This window comes from Rhopilema esculentum, chromosome 14 (genome assembly GCF_057945365.1).
Source record: "Rhopilema esculentum isolate cy_ngs chromosome 14, ASM5794536v1, whole genome shotgun sequence".
Taxonomy (NCBI): Eukaryota; Metazoa; Cnidaria; class Scyphozoa; order Rhizostomeae; family Rhizostomatidae; genus Rhopilema; species Rhopilema esculentum.
In genome coordinates, this window is record NC_142828.1 from 8,520,323 (window position 1) to 8,545,380 (window position 25,058).

At 36.7% G+C, this 25,058-nt stretch overlaps 1 protein-coding gene across 2 annotated transcripts; it reads right to left on the minus strand.

Moving 5' to 3' along the window:
* Positions 1-1,698: 1,698 nt before the first annotated feature.
* LOC135696211 (fibroblast growth factor receptor) lies at positions 1,699-24,820 on the minus strand. 2 transcript variants are annotated; one of them, XM_065215519.2, is made up of 19 exons: positions 24,468-24,820; positions 21,516-21,815; positions 18,025-18,405; positions 16,662-16,773; positions 16,005-16,186; positions 15,239-15,595; positions 13,344-13,455; positions 12,670-12,851; positions 11,800-12,177; positions 10,774-11,268; positions 9,841-9,948; positions 9,277-9,452; positions 8,850-8,972; positions 8,375-8,445; positions 6,879-6,919; positions 5,406-5,502; positions 4,452-4,557; positions 3,809-3,940; positions 1,699-3,751 (listed from the first exon to the last, which is right to left on the minus strand). In XM_065215519.2, exons 1-19 carry the CDS (start codon positions 24,517-24,519, stop codon positions 3,617-3,619), a joined length of 3,540 nt encoding a protein of 1,179 aa, XP_065071591.2. In that variant the 5' UTR covers positions 24,520-24,820; the 3' UTR covers positions 1,699-3,616. The 2 variants fall into 2 exon arrangements, with proteins under 2 accessions (XP_065071591.2, XP_065071590.2); XM_065215518.2 differs by having other exon boundaries at positions 1,699-3,940.
* Between the last annotated feature and the right edge of the window lie 238 nt (positions 24,821-25,058).

Genomic DNA, 25,058 nt, shown 5'->3' on the forward strand with positions numbered 1-25,058 from the left:
CATTTGCGAGGTGTTTTTTTATATTATTCTTTGCGATCGAACAGTGGCGCCAATATAGGTTAAATAGCAACGCATGATGATGAACTGGACAAAATATAAAGTGGAAATTCGCTTTGTAGAGGCATGCAATGTTTTTTGTAGACAATGTGGTAAAAACACGCTGAAATGGCGAAAATGGGCCTAATTCTAGCTGCGAGGCGGTTTTGTTGTGAAAATCCTGTGTGCTGATTGGCTTAGAACATGGCAGCGAACAGAGCTCTCAGCCAATCAAAGATTTGACCGCTATGCTCAAGTACATAAAGGCTTTATCTTGAGTGGTCAGCGAAAATCAAGTTTAGATTCTATATTGACTTGATCTTCTTCCCAGCAAAGTTTTTCGTAAAAAATTAATTGCCGTTGACAAAATTTTTCAAATTTGGCAAGATCCGCAGTGTACTAAACAAAATTAGATGCGATATTTGCTTACTAAACTAGAAACATAGCGCTATGTAGCTTCACCTGCATTAGACTAGAATGAATCCTGTTATCATGACCTCAAACGGTATCATAGGGTTGCCACAATCACATTTATCTCAAAGCCAGTATGCAACTGTAACCAGTAATGTGGTTTATGGTACAGCCAGCAATTCTTAAAACGCTGTTCAAACAAAACGTTTACTATCAAAACGGTTAAGGTCTAGTTCTTTGGCAAGACTTGGTGAGACTGTGGGTACAAACGAGCCAATGGGGCTCGCTGTTGTTTAAATTTATCTATACAGTTTCTATAGAACCATAACAAATTTATATTATCCCAGTCAAAGGAACCAACAACCTGGAGCGTACGCGCGAAGGAACCAACAAAGCAATGTTTTTTTTGTATTGTTTTAAGTTCAGTTTTGAAATTATTGGGGGGTTTAAACCTCCCAGCCCCATACCTCGCGGACCTTGCCAGCAATATACCCTTACTCTCAACTTGAACTTCAAACCTCCTTCTTTTTAGCATCCTCCGCCTTTTTTTCTCCTGCTAAGCTTCCTACCCCTCCGAAAATATGTTTCTTTCACCTGTCTTTTTCACTTTTGTATTACAAATTAAATTATCTAAAGAGACATAAATGGTTGATATCTACTTGTAGATATGATTGTCTTTCAAAATTTAGTTTTACATGAAACTCTCTAGAAAGTTGCCTCTCGTTTAAAGCCAGATTTTAGACGATTGCATGATGAAAAAAGGATGATGGATTAGGCTTTAAATAAACAATTCATAGATAGCATTAGAAAAAATGAACAAGGATACCAGAAACAGGTGGCAGGGATTGAATTCATACAGAAAACCTAGGGTTTGCAAACACCTGCACCATAATTTGAAAAGCTCTCTTTTTTCAAAAACCGAAAGAGCTCTAGGAAGCAAAGTGTCACCTATGCATCTACGCAAGTTTGAATCTGTTAATGTTGTTTTTTATTGTGGTAAAAGGTAGAATAATAGTAGTTTTAGGTTTCAATGGTGCCAGAGTCAAGAAAACAGCTCAACCTCCCTTCTGGTATACGAGAATATATCAAAAACAGTGGAAAAAGGCCTGGTATGAATATGGTAAATCCTCTATTATCTTTCTTTACGTTCGTCGCACATTTGATCAGTATATTGATTCTGCTGAACTCTACTATAAAATACTGGCAAACGATTAAAACCATGCATGGTCAAAAAAGTAGATAAAGATAACAACAACAACAACAAAAGAATCATTACGATCGCATTACTGATACAAATTATCTAAAGAATGTTTGGATTTACATGAAGTACTATCGCACAATACTAGAAAAGAAACTTACAGAGTACATCAAACCTACAAAATTAAACTAAGTACAAATGACAAATTCTGCGTCTATACACGAATCCACTAGAAAATAAATACGTTATATTTAACCTCAAGACTGAGCTTAGCTTGAAAAGCATGAAATGATTTTTAAAGAGATGCATCAGGTATGATTGAATGCTTTACAATGTTTCTTTTACTTGACTAAAATCGCCTATTTACAATACAACCGCGTAAATATTTGTTGTGGAGGTTGACAGATCACTGATAGAGCTTTATCAATAGAGCTTACATTGGTTTTACTTAAAAAACAGGGCAACCTGTTTTTTGCCTTCCCTGCTTTTAGTCTGCCCTATTTTTTCTCTACCCTTTTGTCTGGCCTGTCTTTTTGTCTACCCTTGCCCTGTTACCCTTGCTTTTTGTCAGTTCTACTTTTTGTCTGCATTGCTTTCTGTATCCTCTGTTTTTTTCTGCCCTGTTCTTTTGTCTGCCTTGTTTCTGTCAGCTTGTCTTTGTCTGCCCTGTTTTTTGTCCGCCCTGGTTTTCGTTCGCCTTGGTTTTTGTCCGCGCTGGTTTTTGTCTGCACTGTTTTTGTCGGCCCTATTTATTGTCTGTCTTATTGATTGTCTGCACTGTTTTTTGTCTGCCCTGTTTTTTGTCTGCCCTGTTTTTTGTCTGTCCTGTTTTTTGTCAGCTTGCTTTTTGTTTGCCCAGCTTTCCAACTCTTTCATGACTGTCTACAAGTTGGCAAATGATACTTTCCAAAAGTCACCAAACATAGAACTTACCAAGTAGCCATCGTTTTCACAGATGCCTCATAACCTATAAACTATGCATTTTAATGTTGCAGCGTTCTGTTAAAATCAGGTCAACTGCCAATCCAATTACAACGCTATCTAGTAATGAATTTATCTACCAAATCTACAGAACCAGTTTACTGGACCCATAGTAGACGCAGGAAGAATTCAAAAGGTAGGGGGTACATAAAGGCAAAAAGGGGCACTTCCTTGAGATACAAATTGGTACTTTACATGTGTTTCTGAAATCTGTTGGTGCAGGGTAACTTCTTAAACCATCTGTGCCTCTGAATCCTTCGTCATCCCACGTGCAGCATTTGTGGACTGGGCCACAAGCTACGTGAACTTCAAGCAGAGCGGTTGACGCAATCATTTTTATTTTTTTAAATGCGGGACCGTTGAAACGTTTCTTGGAAACGCATTAACAATACGTAACGTACCCCTTTCCCAACAAAAACGTAGACAGAAGCATGCCTCACTTACCACAACAAGCAAGTTTCTTAACATAAAATCTAAATTAGGATTATCACACGAGAGAATATAGGTTAATTTGGGTCTTAAAAATAAAACGGTTTAAGAAAGACCACAAAACACGTTTATCAAATCATATTTGATGCAATAATGTTTCAGCCACAATACGATCCATTAAGAGCAATAATAACACCAATGAGGGGTAGATGGCTCAAGTGCCGAGAAACCTCTAGTGCTTGCGAATCATTAGTATGATAAACACAGTACGAAAAAGCCTAACATCAGGGCAGCTGAGGGGGGAGGGGTGTCAAAATGATTATCGTGTATAAACTCATATTTGAACAACTCATCCAAGTAACAGAAATCATTTCCAGTAATGTACCTCGCAATAATTAAGCCTCACTTTTGGTACTTCTCGTTAACGTGGCTCAACAAGAAACAGCGTAAACTTTTCATGCCTCATCTCTCCTAGTTTGGTTCCATTTTGGGGCTAAACGGCGAAACGACAACAGCAACACAGCTCATGAGGTAACCACGCGCACACTTGTCCACATTTTTTCACACATTCTTGAAGGAAACACGGAGCTGGCCTGGCCTTATGAAGGCACGTCTCTCACTTTCCTCTGGGTCGTAAATACCGGGTGAGATTCCGGAGTCGTTACAGTCACTTTCCGTCCGGTTTATCAACATTTGGTTTGCATTCGATAAAGCTTCGGTATTTCCATATGAGAAGTTTTGTCCACTAGGGTTGACAAGTTTCTGGGGTTCCTGTGGTTGAGGATTAAACACACTGGAATCCGAAGAACTAGAACTGCTTGAATTGGAGTCATATGGTTCCATTGACAACGGACTAATCACGGGCGGTTGCAGTTGTAAATAGACCTTGAAATTAGGTTGTTTCAAATTAAAATACGAAAATAAGCATGTTCCACAAATAGCTGAAGTGAGAAACTGCACCGAACATTCAATTTTGCACGTTTAGAAGTTTGAAACCCTGGTATTTATAAAGGAAACAAGGTGTCGAAAGACACCAATTTGATCAAAGACTATATAGCATTGACCAGGCAAATCAAAAGAAGGTAAGGTCGAATGGGGAGCAAAAGGTGAGAGACTGCAGTTCAATTTCAAGATGAATGGAAGGCAAGGTAAAACATAAATCGTAAAAGAAAAGCTAGGTAGACGTCACGTGTTTCAAAGGCAACAGTCATGGCAGCCATGAGGGATCAAAGATACAAAAGCGTAGGAGAATGGAAAGCAGAATGGTTAAGGACTAACAATTTTCGCCAACTCTTTTAGTAAAGTGCAAATATAAAATATAATATTGTTGCAAAAAACATCTAAAATGGGGTTAAAGTGCTGAAGACAAGAAACAAAAGGTTGCTTGATATGTTACCTGGTCACTTAGATCTTGCATTAACAGCTCAAGCTTGTTAACAGTTTGGGAGAAAGTTGGTCGTTTTGACGGGTTTTCTTCCCAGCAAGACAACATCAGTGCATAACTAGAACAGAATTAAGAATATCTCATTTCTGAATTGATAACTGGGATTAGGCAAAAAAGCCGACAATCCTAAATCTAGTGTGCTAGATCTGTTCTATGGAACTAACGTTAGCGACAAAACAGTCTTTTTAAAGACTCATTGCTAACAATGGGCCTTTGCGAGCGTGGCGACGATCCAAACAATGGCAGTAAACTTCTACGGATTAACCAAAATTGATTTCAGACTGTCTAAAAATGCATTATGGGATGCTTGCGTAGCGCAATGGCTCACTGTTAGCAATGAGTCTTTGAAGAAACTGAAATTCATTCTTTCAATATTAAATGCAATTCTATTCCATGAAACAAAATGTTTTGAGCTCTGATACTGCAATAACCCCTCTACTCCCTCTACTCAAATAAGTTAAAGCGGTCTTCGTTTGCTTTTATGAGCAATATGTAGGAGGGAGACACATTATTTTTTGTCTTGTAGCGCTGCTTTCCAATGTTGTATAAAGGCATATGAAATGCAGCCATATGTAAACAGGTACAATGCCTGCCAAAAGTCTTGGAACACTGACGTCATTTTCCAAGGTCGAAGTCAATCATCCCCCTCTCCCCCGCGGAACAATGTTGGTTTACTATGAAACGGGTTAGGATTTTAGGAAGCACTTTCTTTTGCGCTTCTTTTATGATATTTCTCTAAATTATCAACATTGTTCTAGGGGGAAGGGGGCGGAAATAGTATTTTTTTGGGAAAAGGAATGAAGAATGTGAAATGCAATGCAAATTGCTAGGTGTTCAAGTACTTTTGGCAGGGATTGTATGTGTAGCATAAAAAGTTTATGAATAACTTTGCAATGTAATACTCACAGTTCTTCAGAGCAATTGATTGGTCTCTCCATTCGATATCCACTCTTCAGAAGATCAAACAATTTTTCTAACGGGACACCTGGATAGGGAGTGCCACCTGAAATGTTGATTGAACAACATGGTTAGATAGATACAACATTGGGGGAAAAATAGAGAACAGAGAACCACATTAAAAGGTGAATCTATGGGAACATTTATAAGACTTATACCAGAATTAAAGTTGGTTTGCTCGAGGTTGATTCTAAAGACAAGTTTTACTGAAAAAGATTTATCCTCACTCTCCCACCAAAGGTAACCTTTGGGAACTTTTTCAGATTTATCCCAGAATTAAGCTCTGTTTGCATGAGACGAATTCAATGGGCATCATGTACGCTTATATTTGAAGGTACTCACTCTCCCACAAAAAGTACGTGAACCTATGGGAACTTTTTCAGATTAATCCCAGAATTAGGCTCTGTTTGCATGAAATAAATTCCGAAGACATGTTTTACTGAGAAAAAAGGCATCATGTACGCCTATATTTGAAGATACTCTTCCAGGTGAAGTGCGTGAACCTATGGGAACGTTTAGAATATTAATCCCAGAATTAGGTTTTGTTTACACCGGCTTTTTTTGCTATTTGTGTTTCGTTGGAAGATACAAGACAAGTTGTATGAAACGTGAGACTTTGTCACTACTTTGAATCAAGGAGAGGTTCTTTCCCAGGGGGTTCTATCCGATAATATTGGGTAAGAATTTTTCTTTATGATCCGAAAGTTTTGGTTACTTGATTTAAAAAGCATTTTGCATACTATCTTATATACTATCTTATATAACATCTACCTCCTGAGATCTGATGTTATGAAACAAATGTTGTTTGAAAATGAAAATTTAGGTAACTTTAGGTGCTTGCGGATGGATCTCCCGTACACAAAAAGTTCACATGAACACGCAGGAGGTTCTATAACACGCTACAAACTTTTAAAAGGAATATCTAATTTTCTGCTGAGCCTTAATATTCTTAATTCTTTTTATTTTGAGCCTTAAGATTATTCTTAAATTATTCTTAAGCAACAAAAGGCGTAAATTCATCAGAAGACCAGAGAGAAAATTCAAATCTTTGTTGATGTATTACGTCATCGCAAAAACAGAAGATGACGTATATGGTCATCGAACTGATTCCGGATACGTCTATTTCAATCAAATATTTGTTTTCCTTTCCAAAAAACTCAAATAAGCAAAAAAATTGTTGATGGCTTGGGTTTTTGCATTATTCTCAGATTATTCTTAAATATCGGCAATTCTAAGCCATAATATTCTTGCAGACTATGTTTTTTGAAAAATTGTGTAACAGTTGATAAACTTCATTCTCTCTGTTATTTGATATAGCCGGTTTGGAATAAAAATGATATCCGATTCGCGTTGCTCTTCACCAACCTCGACGAATCTTTTCGTAATGAACAAAAAAAATTTTTCAAGTAGCAAAACACTTACCAAAAGTCACAATTTCCCACATAAGCACTCCAAAAGACCATCTAAAAATAGACAAACGGTAGTGAAAAGGATGTCATTAAATCGTTTGTTCTAGTTGACCCCACCGACCTCGTTTTCAAAACAGGAGGACGAAGCCAGTGATATATAAGCGGCGCTGCTATATCATAGGACGAAGCACGGGTGCGGTAGCAAACGGTAGTTTCGCTGATTAGTGTTATGGGATGGGCTTGAAGAATAGATTGGAAAACTGAGCCAAAAGTGATGATAAGGATGATAATGATCGTTTTTATCATTATTATTATTATGATGTTGGCGATGTGGTGATACGAAAACCAATTCATTCAAGCATGCAGGTTCAAACGTGCAGAGGGTAGTGACCTACAAGGTACCACCCATATTTGCATACCTTTGTAATCACAAAAAGACAGGTGGGAATGTGCCTGAGCACCGAAATTAAGCTCCTCTTCAACTCAACAATTCACCATTGGCATATACACAAATAAATCGGTTTTTGGAAGGAAGTTTGTGGTATTTGCGAATCTATAACAATTGAAATGATAAGATCAAGAATGCAATCATATAACACTGACGTGAAAGGCTACGCCAACCAGTCTTTACAGGCGCTAAGCCTGTGCAAATTCTCTGTTTAAAAAAGGATCAGCCATGACAAACCTGAAATCTCGCCAATGGACTAAGCTATGGCAATCTTTTACAATCAATAATTCAGTTTTTCAATTTGGATCAAGCAGCATCTGTACAGAAAGAACTGTCTACATCTCATCTTTGAAAATCTACGCTTCTCGGGAAAATAATTTGGCAGCTAATCAGATTACAGTTGCATTGTACAAAAAAATTCAAGTCATTATTTGCAAATGTTTGACCCAGTTTTTGACAAACGTGGCTATATTGCTTAAATTTTAAGCTCGGTTTTTTCTACTCGATGACCACACTTTTCAATACTATGCAAATCTTCATCATTGCTTTGGCATAAGACGATTACAGGGCTTATGACATCGTCGTATTACAGTTCAGCTTACTGCATGACTCAACGTTGGCCAACGAGAGCCAGCTTATGGGTAAAAATGCATGTAGATATGTTCGCACGAATGTGGTTCCCACGAATGACCCGAATAAAAATATACTTGAAAGATCACAAAGAGTGAGGTCATAAACATGTTTTTAGGAATGTTTTACTTTTGACAAAATATCTTGAAAGCGTAAAAATTTTCTAAAACTGTTACAATTGATGGAGACATTGCAGACAAATGATAGAATCGAGGTTTGCTTCACCTGTGCTATGGCCTGGTCCATAGATTTTTAAAACAGGATGTGATGTAATCTGTTTGCTTCTTTTGAATAGACTGTTAATGAATGAGTTTCACGGACCCATGGGGAAACCGTGTAATGGGACTTTTACCCTCGGCCCCCCTCGCATCACTCTAGGATATAATTAAATATTTTCGAGTTAATATGTGAAATGCATTTAGAAAACTCACACGTCACTCTGGGTCGTATAAACACGGTCGAACAGTGCTTCTAAAGCCATCCATTTCACTGGAAGCCGTCCCTGCACAAATGAAAAAATAACATACATAGAAGAACTCCCTTAGCAAATAACAAATTGCAACAGATAAAGATAAGAGTAAGCTCTCTTGCTCATATGACATCCAGCAAATCGCGTTTCTGGGCAATCTCGCCAAAAAATAAAAGTATAATTTGGTATGCCAATTTGTTCTAAGAGACCGTAGGTCCATTTTTCAATTTGAAGAGATGGAACTTCTTTGGCTCTGAGAGCTAGAACATTTTCCTCAGAAAAAAGATCTTACATTTTACTACAATAAATTCTATAGATGACAAGTCTTTGTTGCCTCCAATTGTTTCAAACCCTTAAAATTTTAAGTATTACGCAAAGGCGCTTTGACAGATTTTAATCTACCCAGAAAAGTCTGACCGACCAAGAAAGCTACTTACGTCTGTTCTTTTTCTGTAGTAATCCTCTGCGTGTATGTCTCTAGCCAGGCCGAAATCTGCTATCTTCAGAACTTTCTCGTCATTTACCAAGACATTCCTAGCAGCCAAATCTCTATGAATGCACTGCAAAGAAAAAAACAATGCCTAAGGTGTCAGTATAGCCAGTTTCAGGAACACTTGGTTTTTTCCAGCATTTGCTTCATGTCTAATTTTTTGCAAAAACGTCATACTAAATCACTGTCTGTTCACGATCAAATACAGCAAAAGGTTTTTGCACCTCTAAAATTGAAAGCAAGTGTCAAAAGACACGAGGCATTGAGACATGTGGCATAGAAAAAACATTGATCTACTAATATTACACCTAGTTTATATACCATTCGTCACAACCAGATAAACTGTTCTTCACTATGAAGCGAATGGAACTTACCTTTTTCGATGAGAGGTATTCCATTCCTTTAGAGACCTGGTACGCATATGACGCCAGATCAAAAAGTGTTAGCTTCTCAGGAGGTTCAGGCAGTGGAGGCCCTGTTGGTCGTCTTTCTCTCAAGAACTGTCTTAAGTTTCCAAAGCGACAGTATTCAACAATCACACAAAGTCTTTCTGCGTGGAAAAAAAGCAAAGGACATCAACCTCTGCTACACTGACGTCGAACAAATCTTACTGGCAAAGGGTAAAGCTTTAGTGGCTGCTTAAAAGATTTAATCAGCAGAAGTATGCTCGAACTAATGGAATAGAAAATATCTATCTTTTGGTAAATAAAACATCACAAAAGCAATAGACAAGCAAACTTTGATAACAGGCCCCTACTAGACCCAACACGCTGACAGGCTCAACAGGTTATAATAAGACGTTGGCAAAGGTTTCCAACTAGAGAGAAAATCACCAAGGGTTCGTAACCCTCCTGGATTCGAATGCAGGTTATAATTTTGAAAAATATGGCTTAAATATAAAAATATAGGCAGTGGGTTCCAACTGGAGCGAAAATTACCTTGTGTGCATACGCCGATTAAGTTGATTATGTTCTTGTGTTTGCCAATCATTTTCATGACTTCCATCTCTGATATGAGATCAGACAAATCGTGATCGGTAGCATCCTCTGTTGAAAGTAACCAAAGGATATGTTAAATATTTTGACGAGTGTTTACAATGAACCAACTATTAGAAGGCTTTCAAAACAGATAGTAACAAAAAGTAAAAGAGTTACAAAGTTAAGGGAAAAAAACAGTGTATCGAATTCTTAATAATCGAACTTATGCATTCGAGTAGATGGAGTCAGGAAATTAAATGTTGAAACAATTTGGTACATGACACTAATTAGATGATGTCTTTGGATGTGACAGCTCATGCATACAAAGCTTGCTAATTTTCATGGAATAAAACTGTATATAAATGGACCCTGGGATATTAGAAGCATCTGAGAATTGAAGAGGGTAGGCAAATATATGACTGTATGTTGACCATTTACAGTTTGATGAGGGGTAGCGTGGCCACATCTTCATTCATTCGGAATTATTTCATCTGATAAGCAATGCTTACGGTAAAAAGAAATAGCACTTCATATTGAGGGAATTTTAAAAGTGAACAAATGTTAAAGAGTATGTGTTTGACAAAATAAAAGTTTTTTATTTTTTTTTCAAAAGTTGAGGCAATGGTACCACGCCGCTTTGGTAGAAGAAAATGACATGGATTCTACAAATATATCTATTGAGGAATACTTGTAATTGTTTTAACAAGATTTTCTGCAAGGCAGATACAGTCACTTTCAAAAAGGATGTATTTTTGTTCTCCAATTGAAAGACAATTTGTTCATGGTAAATAAACAAAGACAGACTCCGTCACATTACAGAATTTCCGAAATTTTTTTGGTTTAGACATAAAAGTACACTTGTTTTTCTCTTCTAGAATATTTTCATTTTCTCACCTTTGAGCATTTTGATGGCAACAACGGTGGCATCAGGGTTGCCAGGCAATCCATTTGAGATACCTTTCATGACACGACCAAAGGCACCTTCACCGAGCAAAGACTGAAACTCAAGACTGTCAAATTTAACTTCCCATTCTGGATCATAGGGAAGATCTAACTGGAAATATGATTCTGTCAGAGTTGATGACAAAGTCGACTTCGCACTGCGTTTCCAACTCAATCCCCTTGTCTTCTGAAAGGCTCCAAATTGACTAGGACTCAATCTACCGCTTCCATCTTGTTCATAGTCTATGGGCTTAGGCTGGTGGGTGTATACAATACGAGCTTTACTTCTCCGATTCATACAAGGTAGTTTTTTCAAGCAAATACACGGGACTATTACAATCAAAACAAACATGACCGCGCCAAAAACGGACAATAATATCAGATGGAGTTGTTTGTCTTTTTGCGATTGCTTGTCGTTGGTGAACTTTCTGATGCCGGTACCAGATGCTTCGAAATAAACAGAGAACGCTTTTTATAAAAACTCAAACAAAATGGAGAACTTTTAAGTTAATATCTGGTGTGTTTAGAATTTTTCTAAAAAAAAGGTTTTAAATAATACCACAAAGCAGGATTTTGAGAAAAATGAGACTTAGACGGTGCTTTAAAAAACCGTGCCTATTCAGTAAAGTTTTTTAAACATCAGTTTCTTTTAACTTACATTGGGCCTTTAAATCGTTTTTAAAAATATTTCCTAAAACATTCCCTGAAAGGTGGAGCTAATTTTTCAACTTCCCTGGCTGCAAGTGAAGAAGTTGATATCATAAACATGCATTTTTAATACCAAAGTAATAACCAGAGCCATAGATTCACAACTATTCTTTCTAAAATGCTACATCGTAATGCAAAAGGAATCAACTTTTTTATCAAATATCTATATACAGTATATATATAAAAATTGCAAATAAGCAAGCTAAAGTTTTTTCTTGTTCAGAACGGTAAGCCAGAAAGTATTTCTGTTAAAAAATTAATGGTCCTCACTTGGAAGCTGACTTGACGGTGCAACGATGCTTGTTCTCTTCACCAGTCTAAACGAGGTTGTAGAAAAACCAACCGAATTTGCTGCCATGCATGTGTACAGCTGAAAATCTTCTTCGCTCAAGTTATCGAAGCTAAATACAGCTCTGATCCTGCGCAGCGATTCAGAATCAGACAATGGGTCATTTTTGGAAATCGATGGCTTCTTCCGGACTTTAACAACGTCGGAAGCATTTGACCCTTGTGTAACACGAAGCAGCTGAAAGTGGACTTCCCCTTGTGCATACGCAATGCATTCCACTGATATATTCTCTCCTACAGATGCATATATAGTGCTGTTGTCCTCTGGACTATCCATAAAGGGGCTTGCTCTCACCAATTCTAAAGAATATAAATATCTTTTAAAATAAAACACTGGCAATAAATAGCTATTATAAGTAGCTATTTTTTCTAACAACAAACCTTTCATTAGTTTTAATAATTTTCGAGAACTCTAAACTCTGGAAAAAAATTGAACCTCGAGATAACAGAATTTTCAAAAAACTGTTGCACCGTGCGTTTTTGCTGAGGCATGTTCAGTGTGATAACGCAAAATCTCTGAAATCGAATCTTAATACTGATAAAGTAAACGATTTTTATTAACAACACCTAAACAGCTTTTCTTACTTTTAAAATCTAAAAACGCAAATTTCCGCTTGTAAGCGCATGCGTTTTTAAGCAGGGTAACAGGGCCACGGGCCTGGTCTTACTTCAAGAATAGTAAAAATCCGGCTAAACCTAAGCATGTGACCTAGACAAAACATGAATAATCAGTGGGGCGTTGAAAGTAAAGTGAATGTCTACAAAAAAATCTGATGTAATTTCATTACGCACTCTTAGGAACGATGCTTATGGTCCGCTCAATAGAGTCCCATCCATTGGACACGTGACATTTGTACTTTCCTTTGTCATCAGCATGCAACTGCAACAACGTCAAAACTAAATGGTTACGACTGAGCTTCATCCTCCTCCCTAGTTCCAAATCTTCGAAATTCAGCGCTTTGCCATTGAAAAACCTGAGTGAATGAGACTTAACATTCATAACTGGGCCCATTCATTTGTTCACAATAGCGCTAGCCTTGTAGTAAAAACATTCAATATAAGAATGCAAAAAAGGGTTTGACAAAAATCAGTTTCCTACATTCTATTTTTACATAAAGCTACTGAGATATTTTCACCATCTAAAATTATTAAAGAAATGTCTGGCTTTCCCTGAGATCATTTTATGATACTGCCAATTAAAGATGCAACACTTTCTAAAGTCTTACCGGCAGCTAATTGTTTTCGGTTAACTAAATAGTAGACTGATGAACTGCAACTCAACAACACCTAATCATATATATTGAAACTATGATTATATATAAGACTTCAATGGCTTGATGCGCACGAGAAGGTATTATACGAGTACAATATGTGCAATTCTTCGAAGATCTTGATATCAATTAATATCTATTAATAACTACGATAATATAAAACAAGATATAATAAACGTTGTTGCATCAACATACCATAATACGGTAACGGGATGGGTGGACTTGACTTCGCAGTCCAAGGTGACCCTGTTTCCAACATTATTCTTCATCACAAGAGGAACACTGCTCCGCACGAATTTTAAAGTGCCTGAATAAAGGGCAGAGCTGAATAAAAATATGTCAACATATTACAGTCGCATATTTATTATAGGGAGGTAAAGAAAAATATTAGTTGCAGAGATTTTAGGATTAATGTGTAAAAAATCACCGTAAGAAGTTTTTTAACACTTTTTCAAGCTCATTTTAGATTAGGATTTATCCGAACATCACTGGAAAATTTCGGAGAAAGCATTTTCTGTAATTATTACTTAACAGAAAATTTTAGGGAATGAAGGGAAATCTAAAGGTATAACCAGAGGAAAGACTGCGATATTAAATGTTCAGTGTCGAGGGGCAATTAACTCTTGCTAATAACGTACGAGATTTTCCCTAAAACAAAAGGATTTTTTGGGATTTCCTGATAAAACAATAGGATTTTCACCAAAGTATGAGATTTTTTGGAGTGATTTGCCCCTCGTTTAGTGTAACACAGCGCAAGAATTTAATCCATGTATGTTTAGGCAGGGGAGTAAGAAAGTGTGGAAGCGTGAATCATGATAATTCAGGACACCATTTTCACATGTTACCACATTAAATCCCACATAGTTCAAAGTTCCCAGACCTTTGAAGATATTCAGGTTAGCAATACCACTTCTTACGTAACTCTCAAGTATTATGTGTGAACCATGTGGGTTTTAGGCTGTCTGCAATCACCGCAAGAAGATGAAGGTTGGATTGATAGCAAGGAATGGCGATTAATCAACACGTTACTGGAAAAGCAGTACCTTCTTTTCACTTTGTATAAACCTCTTTTTAGAGGAACGCAATCTTAGAAGAATTAGTTATGGCTTTATATCGCATTTTATAAATTCTGATTTACATCGTTACCCGGACTGTTTTCTCCATTTCAAAATGCTTATCAAAAGACTTGATATTTCAGTTGCGCTGCGCAAAGGTCAATTAGATGAATCATATCCTCATCTTGGGAACTGGGCCTAAGCAAGTTAAACTGCCTACATCAGTACAGTGAATGGTCCGTATCAACGTAACAAGAGAAAAAAGGTCGTAGATATTGTGTCCCAGATGGTATTAAACCATTCATTAAAGCCTGTCTGCCTCGGAATTTGGCCAAGTATATCAATATTCAATGAATTGGACAATAACTCACAAAAACTATGACGACAAAATAGTGGCTCTGTATAAGAAAAACTGCACATTCTAACATTCATACAAAATAACTAAAACAAAAGCCATTTGTTAATATCGATGAAATGGCTTTATTTTATCTTGATTTTTGTGGCTCAAAATCTGCCTAACCACTGATATGAATTTCTATCGATATTGGACGCAGACAAGAATTGTTTCAGCTACGAGAAACGTCAGCATTGTCATTTAAGGGGAGCGCCGTGCTGAGCACCTTCGAAAGAAAAATCATTTTTGGGAGGGGGGGGGGGGGTCGGGGTTGGTGGAGGGCTCGGAGAAGAGCTTAAGAAAAGGGCGATGGGGAGCTCAGCGAAGAGAAATGTACGTGCTGTCATAAAAGAAACATAACATTGTCTAGCAATTGGGGGCTGCAGATTCCTACGGCGCGGTTAATATTGCATTGACTTTGACTTTGACAATAACTTTGCATTGAAATCGCAAAAAGAACAAATATACCATCATCAAGGGACGTGAAGATCGTGAAATAATTAACAAACAATAATGTTATTCACATAGGCAGCAGGCAACTGCAAGGCTTACGGTTTACCAAAAGCTTTGCTTTTGTAGCGTGATCAACACACTTCCAAGCTTAAGCCTTTTAGCTACAAATACGAAGAAACAAAACTCACTTGGACCGGGCGTGGTTGAAGCAACCGGAATTGGCTTCTCTGCCAACTTGAATGATGTTCTGGCATAGCCAAAAAAATTACGAACCATACAAATGTATAGAGAGAAATCACTTTTTGTCACGTTATTGAAAAAGAATATCGCCTGACTCGTTGATGGTTCGATCCTGTACACGGTCGGTTTTTTCAGGAACTGCACCACCTTAGAGCCATTACTTGACTCTGTTACAAGCAGCAGATTAAAACGTAAACCTGGCTGGCCATATGCAACACACTCCACAGTAATGTTTTCACCAACAGATGTATATATCGTGCTGTTGTCCACTGGCTTCAGCATATAGGGGCTCGTTCTGACCCCCCCTGTTAAAATAAATTTAATTGATTGACACAAATCGTATAAGAATCTTGTTGTCTTTTATGCTTTAAAGTGTAATGAGGAAAACAACAACACAGAGCGGGATTCCTTCAATTCAACGAGAAAATAATACATTTTTTATGATTGCCACGCTAAGATGGCATACTTTTATTGACATGCAGTAAACAGGAAGAGATCATAATTCAAGTCACAAAAGAGAAGGCACGACGACAGAAGGCAGTATGTTCTACAGAGAAATATGCGTCAGACTCGTTACCAGGTCACAATTGTGACGCGCTTTTTTCTTTGTAAAATCAAACGTTCGTACATTAAAGCACAGGTAAAGAGTGGAAGAGACAATAAACCATTATGGCATGATACATCAATTATTGCTGATACAGGCAACAAACCTACCGTGTGGAATGACGTTCATTGTCCGGTTTATCGAGCTTCGACCGTTAGACACTATGCATTCATATTTCCCTAGCTCTTTCGGGTGCAGTTGCAATAATGTCAGCACTTGACGGTCCGGGCTAATTTTCATGAGCCTGTTCTTGCTTATCGTATCAAAGGTTAGCATTTTACCATTAAAATACCTAAAAGAAAACATTTTCTCATTATGATAAATTGCACAATAAAATAAAAATAAAAAATACACTACATTTTGGGCAGTTTGTATCCCAGTAATTGGCCCCAACAGGTTTAAAAACCGAACCTGTAACGAGAACAGTATCAATTCATCTTTTGAGTTGCTTTGCTTGATAGATGAACAAAATCCATAGATAGTTATATCTAAACTAATTTACTACTCGCAAAGAGAGAATATCAGGTGTTCGGGCTAGAAATTGGGCTCTCATTACGATTTCTGGGTCGAAGATATGGGCTATAATAGGCAGGGCGCATGGCAAATTTCTTCTGTGAGGACGAAACGCTGGTGATTTTCGTCCAAAGAGGAGAATAGAGGAGGTTTATTGCCAAAGGGTTATCGTCTTATTCGCCTAGCTGAACCTAGCTAATCTTCTTATAATAAAAGATCTAGGGTGTGCCCAAAGGGAACCTTGAGGTACATACCAAGTAATGGTTACAGGACCAGACGAATGCACCGTACAATCTAACGAAACTTTGTTTCCAACAATTTCGACAAGCTCAGGGTCGAAATATCTTTTAGCAAATCTCATTGTACCTAAAACAATGAAAATATAAATAAATAATCAAAAGTAAAGGCACAACTAAGGTCAGGCCTTGCATTTCCCTGCTAGGAAGGAGAAGGAGGTAAAAATGGTAGACCATATATTATATATTCGATGGCTTTTGCATTTTCCTTGGGAAATTAATTGGTTTTGAAGTAAAAAAATACTTTCACTATGAAAAGTGTTATCGTAACAATTTATCGCTATCTGTCGTTCTGTTGTGTAGAACAGTACAGCTTTTTCTATCGCAAAAATAAAAATAATTACAACAATAAATTTAAATCTCCTGTGACTCTATGGCGAGTACCATCTACGACAGCCAATTACAATAATTATGCAATACATTCATTTTTTTATAAGAAAATGGCTATAAGAAACGAGTACTGGACAGTCAGAAAAAAATAAGAAACTTCAGTACTCGAAGCAAAAAAATTAAGAAACTATTAAATCGTGATAAAACTGAGAATAACGAAATTTTGTAAAACCCAAGAACAAGATTGCCCTGTTGGCCTAGAACTTAAGACACAAGGGATAAAAATATACTTCCCACATCTAAATACAGCATCAGAACGGAAGCGAATCTCTTGATGTGAAAAAAGGTCACGAACATCTCATAACATCATTCATGACATCATAATTAAGAAACTCTTAAGAAACAATGAGTATTGAAATTTCCAAAACATTAAGAAACTGGAGTACTCAACATTGATCTTTGTTTCTTATACAAAAAAATGAGTGTATTCAACGAAGGAAAACTAAACAAGCAAAAACAAAAAGAAAAAAGAACGATGTTCAACTAGGTGTCTCGAAAGGGAATCCCACACCTTGAAGCACCTGTAGAGCAAGCGCTAGATCGAAAGAAATAAAGTAATTTTGTGGCCAACAAAGGAGATGGAAGAAAAAAATCGTGATAGACAAGGTTTGCCAGGTGCACAAAGGAGTACTTGAGGGGTACCGCATCCCCCCTTTGGCGCCACCCCTGGCTGGAAGATCATCCGGTAACTCGAATTCATGAAGAATTACCTGCGCTCTACCATCGACCAAAACAGGTTCAGCTCACTTACTTCAATGTCCATCGAAACTGATATTGCCGAAAAACTTTACAATTATTCGCAGATGCAAAAGCCAGAAAGGCAATTCATAAATAGATAGACTAACAAATAGAAATTGTTTTGATAATTGTAAAGTGGGTAAGGTTCGATTTTTAGATAATTTTCATAGTTAAAGAATGACCATGTGCTTACTTGGCATAGCAGTAGATGGTTCTTCGCGATGAGGTATCTCAGCAAGTCTGAATGACGATGTCGCGTAACCAACCGAATTCCCAGCCATACAGGTGTAGACAAAAAAGTCATCTCTGCTAATATCATTAAAATGAAAAACAGCTTCCATCCTACGGAACGATTTGGTGTCTGAGAGCGGGTCACTCTTGTACTCGGTCGGTTTTTTCAGGACCTGCATCTCCTTAGAGCCATTACCTGACTTAGCTGTAACACGCAGCAGCTGAAATTGCAAATTTCCCTGGGCATATGCAACACATTCCACTGTAACGTTTTGACCAACCGATGCATATATAGTGCTCTTGTCCTTTGGCTTCAGCATTACGGGACGCGTTCTAACCACATCTGTTAAAAAATTGGAGAAAGGGCTTATACGAAAGTTGATCTTATACGCAGAAAACATTACAAAAACCAAGATTGGTGACCCAAAAATGGATAAAAAGTAAACGCTTAAATAAGAATATATGAAACTACATATGAAACTACAATCAGGCACGTAAATAATAGGGGGGCGTGGGGGGCGTAACGCCCCCCCAAAGTTTGGAAAATCCAGTTACAGTTGGAAAACGTAACGGTTGACTTGGAATTTTTTTCTTAAGACCAAACTTGTGAATTTTATATTTTAAGAAGTTTTTTTATTTTAAATATAAAAATTCTAAACATTAAAATTCACAGGCTGAAGCTGACCCATCCAATCGTTTTCTATTGTGAATCCCGTCTCCACTGGATCCAAATTGCACACTTGCCCCGTTTTCTTTTTCTTTCTTTCTGACGGGAGTTGAATCAAATTACGATCAGGCAAGGTGAACTTACGGATAAGAAATTTGAAACTTACAGTTTGGAATAATAATACCCGCATTGATAAGAAAATATTAGAGTGGGAATTTTTTTAGAAACTACGAGTAGTTAATTCAATAAAAGATTAAGAATCTTTCAGTACTAAAAATTCTCAACGCTTCTTATAAAAAACGAGTTTATGCTAAACTCCCCCTGTTATTTGTTAATGTCCTTGAGTCCTTATCATAAATTCCTATGACAAAGCTGCTGTGGAGCAAGAACACATTGCAAAAACTGCAGTAGAAGTATTTGATCAAAGAAGAGTATTTCATCTTTCGAATCAGGCATATGCACAAGTTTGTTCTCAAATCATCATTTCAATTGTAAAGAATGAAAAGGCATTTGGCCCTCTGAAAAGTTTAAAGGTAGTTTTCTTCGATCAAGAACGAAAATAAAAGGCCCAAATTCTTGGTGCTTCTATATCGTGAAAAAATGTATTTTAGATGAAATTGATCAATTGATCTGGAAGAATACTACTAATCATTAAGTATATCTAATACTGCTTGGTTAAATGTTGCTTTACTTCTTACAGTATGTTTAATGTTTGTTTCATGTTAATCAAAATTTAGAGATTTAGGCTTTTATGCTTTAGGCTAATTATTGAGTAAAGATTTGGTAATTATAAAGAAAATAGAACTATGGTGTTCGGGCTATTTACAAATATCAAATTGGTAGGTACAACAGATCTACTGGTCGAATGAAAAATTTATCACTTAAAGTTGGAATTTTCATACTTCCACGCCCCCCCAAAATTAGCAACTTGTTTTCGTCCCTGACTACAATGTCATATGAAACAACTGTAAGGCAAAAACACTTTAAAGAAGTTGTAATAAATTGGCTGTTTTCCCCAAAATCTGACAGCATATAAGGGGGGGGGGGGCTTATTAAAGAGGGGGACTTTCTCAATGTACGATGCTTAAGGGGAGAGGGTTATTCCAGAAAGAGCCTTATTCGAGTCGAGGGAGGAGGCTCAATCGAATAATCACGGTCTTTGATTATAAAACAATAACCAAACCATATGTCTGACCATATATGTATTTTTTCATATAAATTTACCTAAGCAATTACTTTATTAAATAGTTATTCGACCATTTTAAAATATAAAAGAAGTTGAACAAAGTGACTCTCAAAACGATATAACCTAAAAACATCTTTATTTTATTTGCCTTTTTATTATATGATACCTTCTTAAAATTCTGCGTTGATCCAAACAATTCTCTGGGCTTCTGAATTTTGATTACAATACCCATTTTTGATAAAAACGCTCGAAATTTGGAGCTTGAACGCACAAAACAAGGGAGGGGCAGGCAGAATCAGAGGCCACTTTTCAGAATCAGAGGTACAGTACATATTTGCAGCTGACAGTGGTGCCCCTTCCTGCCTCAGTTATTATCTTTGCAAAGATAGCAAGATGTCTGACTAGCCAAAGAAATTTTATCGTGGATCGCGAAGAAACTTAAAGACGTCATCGTTCCACCAGAAAAGTATCATAAATCATTCGAATAGAATGGTTTAGATATTAGTCAGTATGAAATTTATCCATTTCGGGTTTAGCGAAATACTTCTTATCTGTTGTTTTAAATTTTAATCTAGTGTGTGTGGTAGCTCAAAGACCGTCAGATTGGACGTCTTTTTGGCTGGCTGTAAATTTGACGTAGAAAAATTTCGTTCTTTGCATTTAATTGGAGGTTTGGGTTGACCTTTAAATACAGACTCATTCTCTTGAATATCAGATAGGTTTGAATATCAAACCGACCTAATGTTTACAAAGGTCTACTATTATCAGCATATGAGTCAAGATGTGATACGAGCCTTATCTCGTGGTTCCAAGACAAGAGCCTTTTTTGCCAGGCTGATAAACCTTCTATTAGAAATTTTTGCGATTCCAGACAGATGATGCAGTAAATTCATGTTGGCGAGACGAAGAGGAAAAAGCTTTCTCAAAGGGTTGGTTTGCTTACAGTCAAAAAGCGTGCGCAATAGTGGCTGGGTTCCATCCAGAACCAACTAAAAGGACCATTCAGTGGCAACAGTCCCGCTTAAAAGCACCAAATTTCTAAAAACATATGGAAATTTCCTACTACGCCAGAATTGTGTAGAAATCTTTATATTTAGTTTGCATAAAGATTCAAGCCCTACTATGCCCCTACTTTCATGACATCTCGAATGACTGACCCTGTCCACGGAATAGGTTGCTAAACTGATAAAATTATGTTAAGGGAGCAGTAAGAGTCTGTAGGGTTTTAAATTAATCGATCAAAAACAATAATAAAAGGGGTGTTTTAGAGAATGTTGGCAATTGGCATCACTTAAGTGTCATTAAGACTTGGACAGGAATAAGGTCATTACCTTGATCTGATTATTCTGGTGTACATTATTTGATTCTGGCGAATTTTTTTATGGAAAACTGAACGAAATCTACTTTACTGTATCATTTCTAAAACTTGTTTTTTCATTTTCTTCATGTTTTTTAGGGCTGGAGGGTATCATACATAGAGTGCAGAAGGGATGGTGACCAAGAAACCTGCCAGCCCATAGGTAGGGCATCAATTTTAGTGGAGGAACATTTTTTAATATTTTAAAACAACAAATAACAAAATTTCATAAGGATTTCATACCTAGAACTGTGAAGTTTACAGATATTGAATCACTCCATGCTCCATTGCTGATTGAACATTTGTATACTCCCGTATCACTCAGTACTGCAGACCGGATCCTCAAAAACTTAAACATGCGTATTTTATAATTGCTGTTACTTTGATCAATAGCCTTTCCATCTTTCATCCATTTGTATGTGAATGATCTTATATTCTCCACATTTTCAGACGGTTCACAAAATAGCTTTATGTTTTCGCCAGTATTTGCCCATATTTCTGGTTTGTATCTGTCTTTTTTTATTCTCAGAAGTTCTTCAGTTCCTTTAAAAAGAATTTTTCCATAAACATCATTTCAAATCAATACATAAACTGTAAATTTTGAACGATCAGCCCCTTAAAATGAGCACCTGCCTTGAAAATTATACAACGGCTAAGCCTCTGAGAGTAAAAAATCCTTGTACTGCCTGTAAGATTTTAATAACCTGTTATGCTCTATTTAGTTTCAAATGTAAACTCAAAATATGACTGTCTTTTTTTTAATTCTTGAAGTTTGTCAATATTGCTTTGATATATAAAGTGGCTTGAATATATGTATTTTATAACATTTTTTCTGAGAGTTCTTGCAAGTAAAAATATGAATTGGAGGCACAGTCATGAAAATAACAATAAAAATATATTTTAAGGGAGTGGCAGTGGAGGTTTGTGAGACATATAAAGCATATTCACACTCTCATATATTCTCAGCATATAATGATATGTCTATGCATTCCAATTGTTCATGTGCTTGATTAAACTGTTGAACTGATGAGAACTTTATAAATTTTTACAGCCCTGTTGTATGTGTTGTGTGAAAAGTGTTATACGAATATGTGAGTTGGACCTTCTCTTAAATAGCTTTAGTTTGTGTACTTATCAATCTTTTGCTTCAGTGCAAAGAGCAAGGGTAGATTAGTGTCCATTTAGCCAGTTCATAATTAAAATATCAAAATTAATGATTGATCATTGCAAATACAGCAATTACAAAATTCTTCCTGTGAAAATAAAAGTGCCTCAAAAGAAAATATAAATGTATGACAATTGCAGGTGAAAACGAAAGGTCATTAGTATCAATATATTAAAAAGTGATGCATAGATATTGTTTATAATCTTCAATAAAGGGGATAAATTGTCAGATATCCTTGTAGTAGGTGTTAGCTAATTAAAAGTATTTGATGTTGCATCACTGACAAGACTAGAAGCTCCACTTTTTGGGATAAAGCATCACTGATTACAATTTACTCAATTATATCATTCTACCTGGAAGCAGGCAATTTTTCCATCCATCCATAAAGCAACAATTTTAGACTACTCTTTTAGATATTAACAACATAATAAATCAAAAGTTCTCTTAATACAAGTGTGGTTTTTTGCAATATCTAATGGGCTTTCAGCCATTTCTAAGCCAATGAAAATTTGCTTGTTGATTAATAAAAAGTAATAATACAGACACATTGGAAACCATTCAGCAGGATATCTCATTAGATTCTGACCACTAAGTTAAAGTAAATGAGGATTCCTTCTCTTGAGTTACATTGAGTGTAGTTGCTAATCTAAATTTCAGAAAACATCTCAGCTTGAAATGGAACTGGTAAATGACTCAACCATAACAACAATGGCACTACTTTCGATTCAATTAATGTCAGGCTCTTTCAGTTATGTAACTACTTGAATTTCCTCAAATTTCAGCCATAGCCGTATTCATATTACAAAAATTCAGGTTGGAGAGAAACATTGGAAGACTCTGAAACAGGAAAACTAAATGAAATTATTTCACTACTGCATGGCATTCTCAGTCTCTGTATGGTTCAAACATAAATTGATTTGCTTGACTGGCTGAAAACAAATTTATATCCTTGAAAAAACTTATTTGTAACATGATTTTCAAGTTTATTGCATTTGAAATTCTACTTGACAGAAACTCTTTTCTCTATACGTGGGGGGGGGGGGGGCAATTTGAGGATTTACAGTAAGTCTGACACCAGCCAAGAAACTGTAGCCCTTAATTTTCGTTTTTCTCAAATACAAAATCCAACCAAGTTCCATGTGTGAGGAGCAATTTGAAATGAAGATCGCACAACAAGTCGCAGGACCTCCGACGACGGGAGACATACGGGCCATCCCCATATCACTATTTATGGGTCTTTAATTTTCCCTTGCCCTCCCCCCTACTTTATAACTTGCGTCGGAGTCCCGGACTATCCCCTCCTTTCTAAAGTACATAAGATTTTTAGACATAACCTATCTCTACTTGAGGACTTTGTGGAACTTTCGTTCACATATGATCTCATGTGCACTGTTGCTAATTTAGGGACTGAGTCAAGGGCCCCATTGTCTTGAGAAGGCTACCCTACCAATGACTCACGAACGAAGCGAGTTCAAACACGAAAATTGTGAATCTACTCTAGTTTTGTCGCTACAGTTTCTAAAAAAATGTTTAAAATCTTGTTTGTCAAATTCATTCGGCCCACAAACAACATATTCAATATGCCCTCTTGAATATCTTGATTGTTTCAGCGTAACAAACAACATGACATTGTTTGCCCTCATGGCCTGTGGAAAACATTGCAGTCCTACGTTTCTACTGCATCATCGTCGATAAACTAGCGTTATTAACTGTGATGACAGTTATCGCAGCTAGCGCTATTAAGACGGCTATACACTGTCTGGATTATTTTGCGAAATTTCACCTGTAAGTCTGTTTTTGATGCCACGATCACTGGTTTCCTTCCTTGCCGCATAAATAGGGCAAAAGACTAATTCGTGACTTCCCGACTCTCCGCTGCTACATTTATAGAGAAGTTTCTTCTTGTAACATAAAAAGCGTAAAATTCCTCAAGAATTTTGATATTTTCAATATGATTATAACGGAATAATTAATAATATTGCTATTATTTTAATAGTAATTTTAAATAACAAAAAAATCGCAAAATTTACCTCTGATCATTAACAGCAGACAAAACCAAACTAAGGCACATTTGTAAAACATTTTGGCTGGTATACAAATTTCATATGTGCATCGGAATTCAAGATCTGCAAAACATTCTAAGTTATTATTTCACGGCCAGTGGAGTCCGAGGTGATTTTATCAACAATAAGCCTTGTGGTTAAAGTAGACCGCTTCACGAGTTGCTGAATTCCCACATCTCAAATCCACGATATTTCAAGTAATTAAAATGCATTAAAACTCTAAAGGTGAGCCTCGTTCAATCCCATCGTTGTATTTTTCATGCCACATGCTGCAAATCAATAGCAGATTTCATTTGCAATAATGATTCCGCATGATACAAATTCTGTGAAGAACACTACCGCGGGAAAACGCGAGACACAATAGTATGCTTGACGTCACTCAGTCTGGTTGAAAGCCTTTTCATTCTTTCATGGTGTCAAGGAAGTTTATGGCTCAATCAAATTAAGAAATTTAATATTGAAATTAAGTACCTTAATCAGAAGAATAATGCAGCTTTGTCTTAAAAGAACTTGCAAGCCAGAAAAGGCACTACACACTTTGAGGGTAATGAAGGCATT

Bases quoted from the DNA above. Each gene is read 5' to 3' on its own strand.
- LOC135696211 (XM_065215518.2), bottom strand. From the start codon at position 24,519: ATGTTTTACAAATGTGCCTTAGTTTGGTTTTGTCTGCTGTTAATGATC. The intron at 11,269-11,799 runs GTGAGGACCATT...TTTATTTCGAAG, and splicing joins ACCGTCAAGTCAGCTTCCAA to CATCTGGTACCGGCATCAGA. The intron at 3,941-4,451 runs GTAACATATCAA...CCTAATTTCAAG, and splicing joins TGCAAGATCTAAGTGACCAG to GTCTATTTACAACTGCAACC.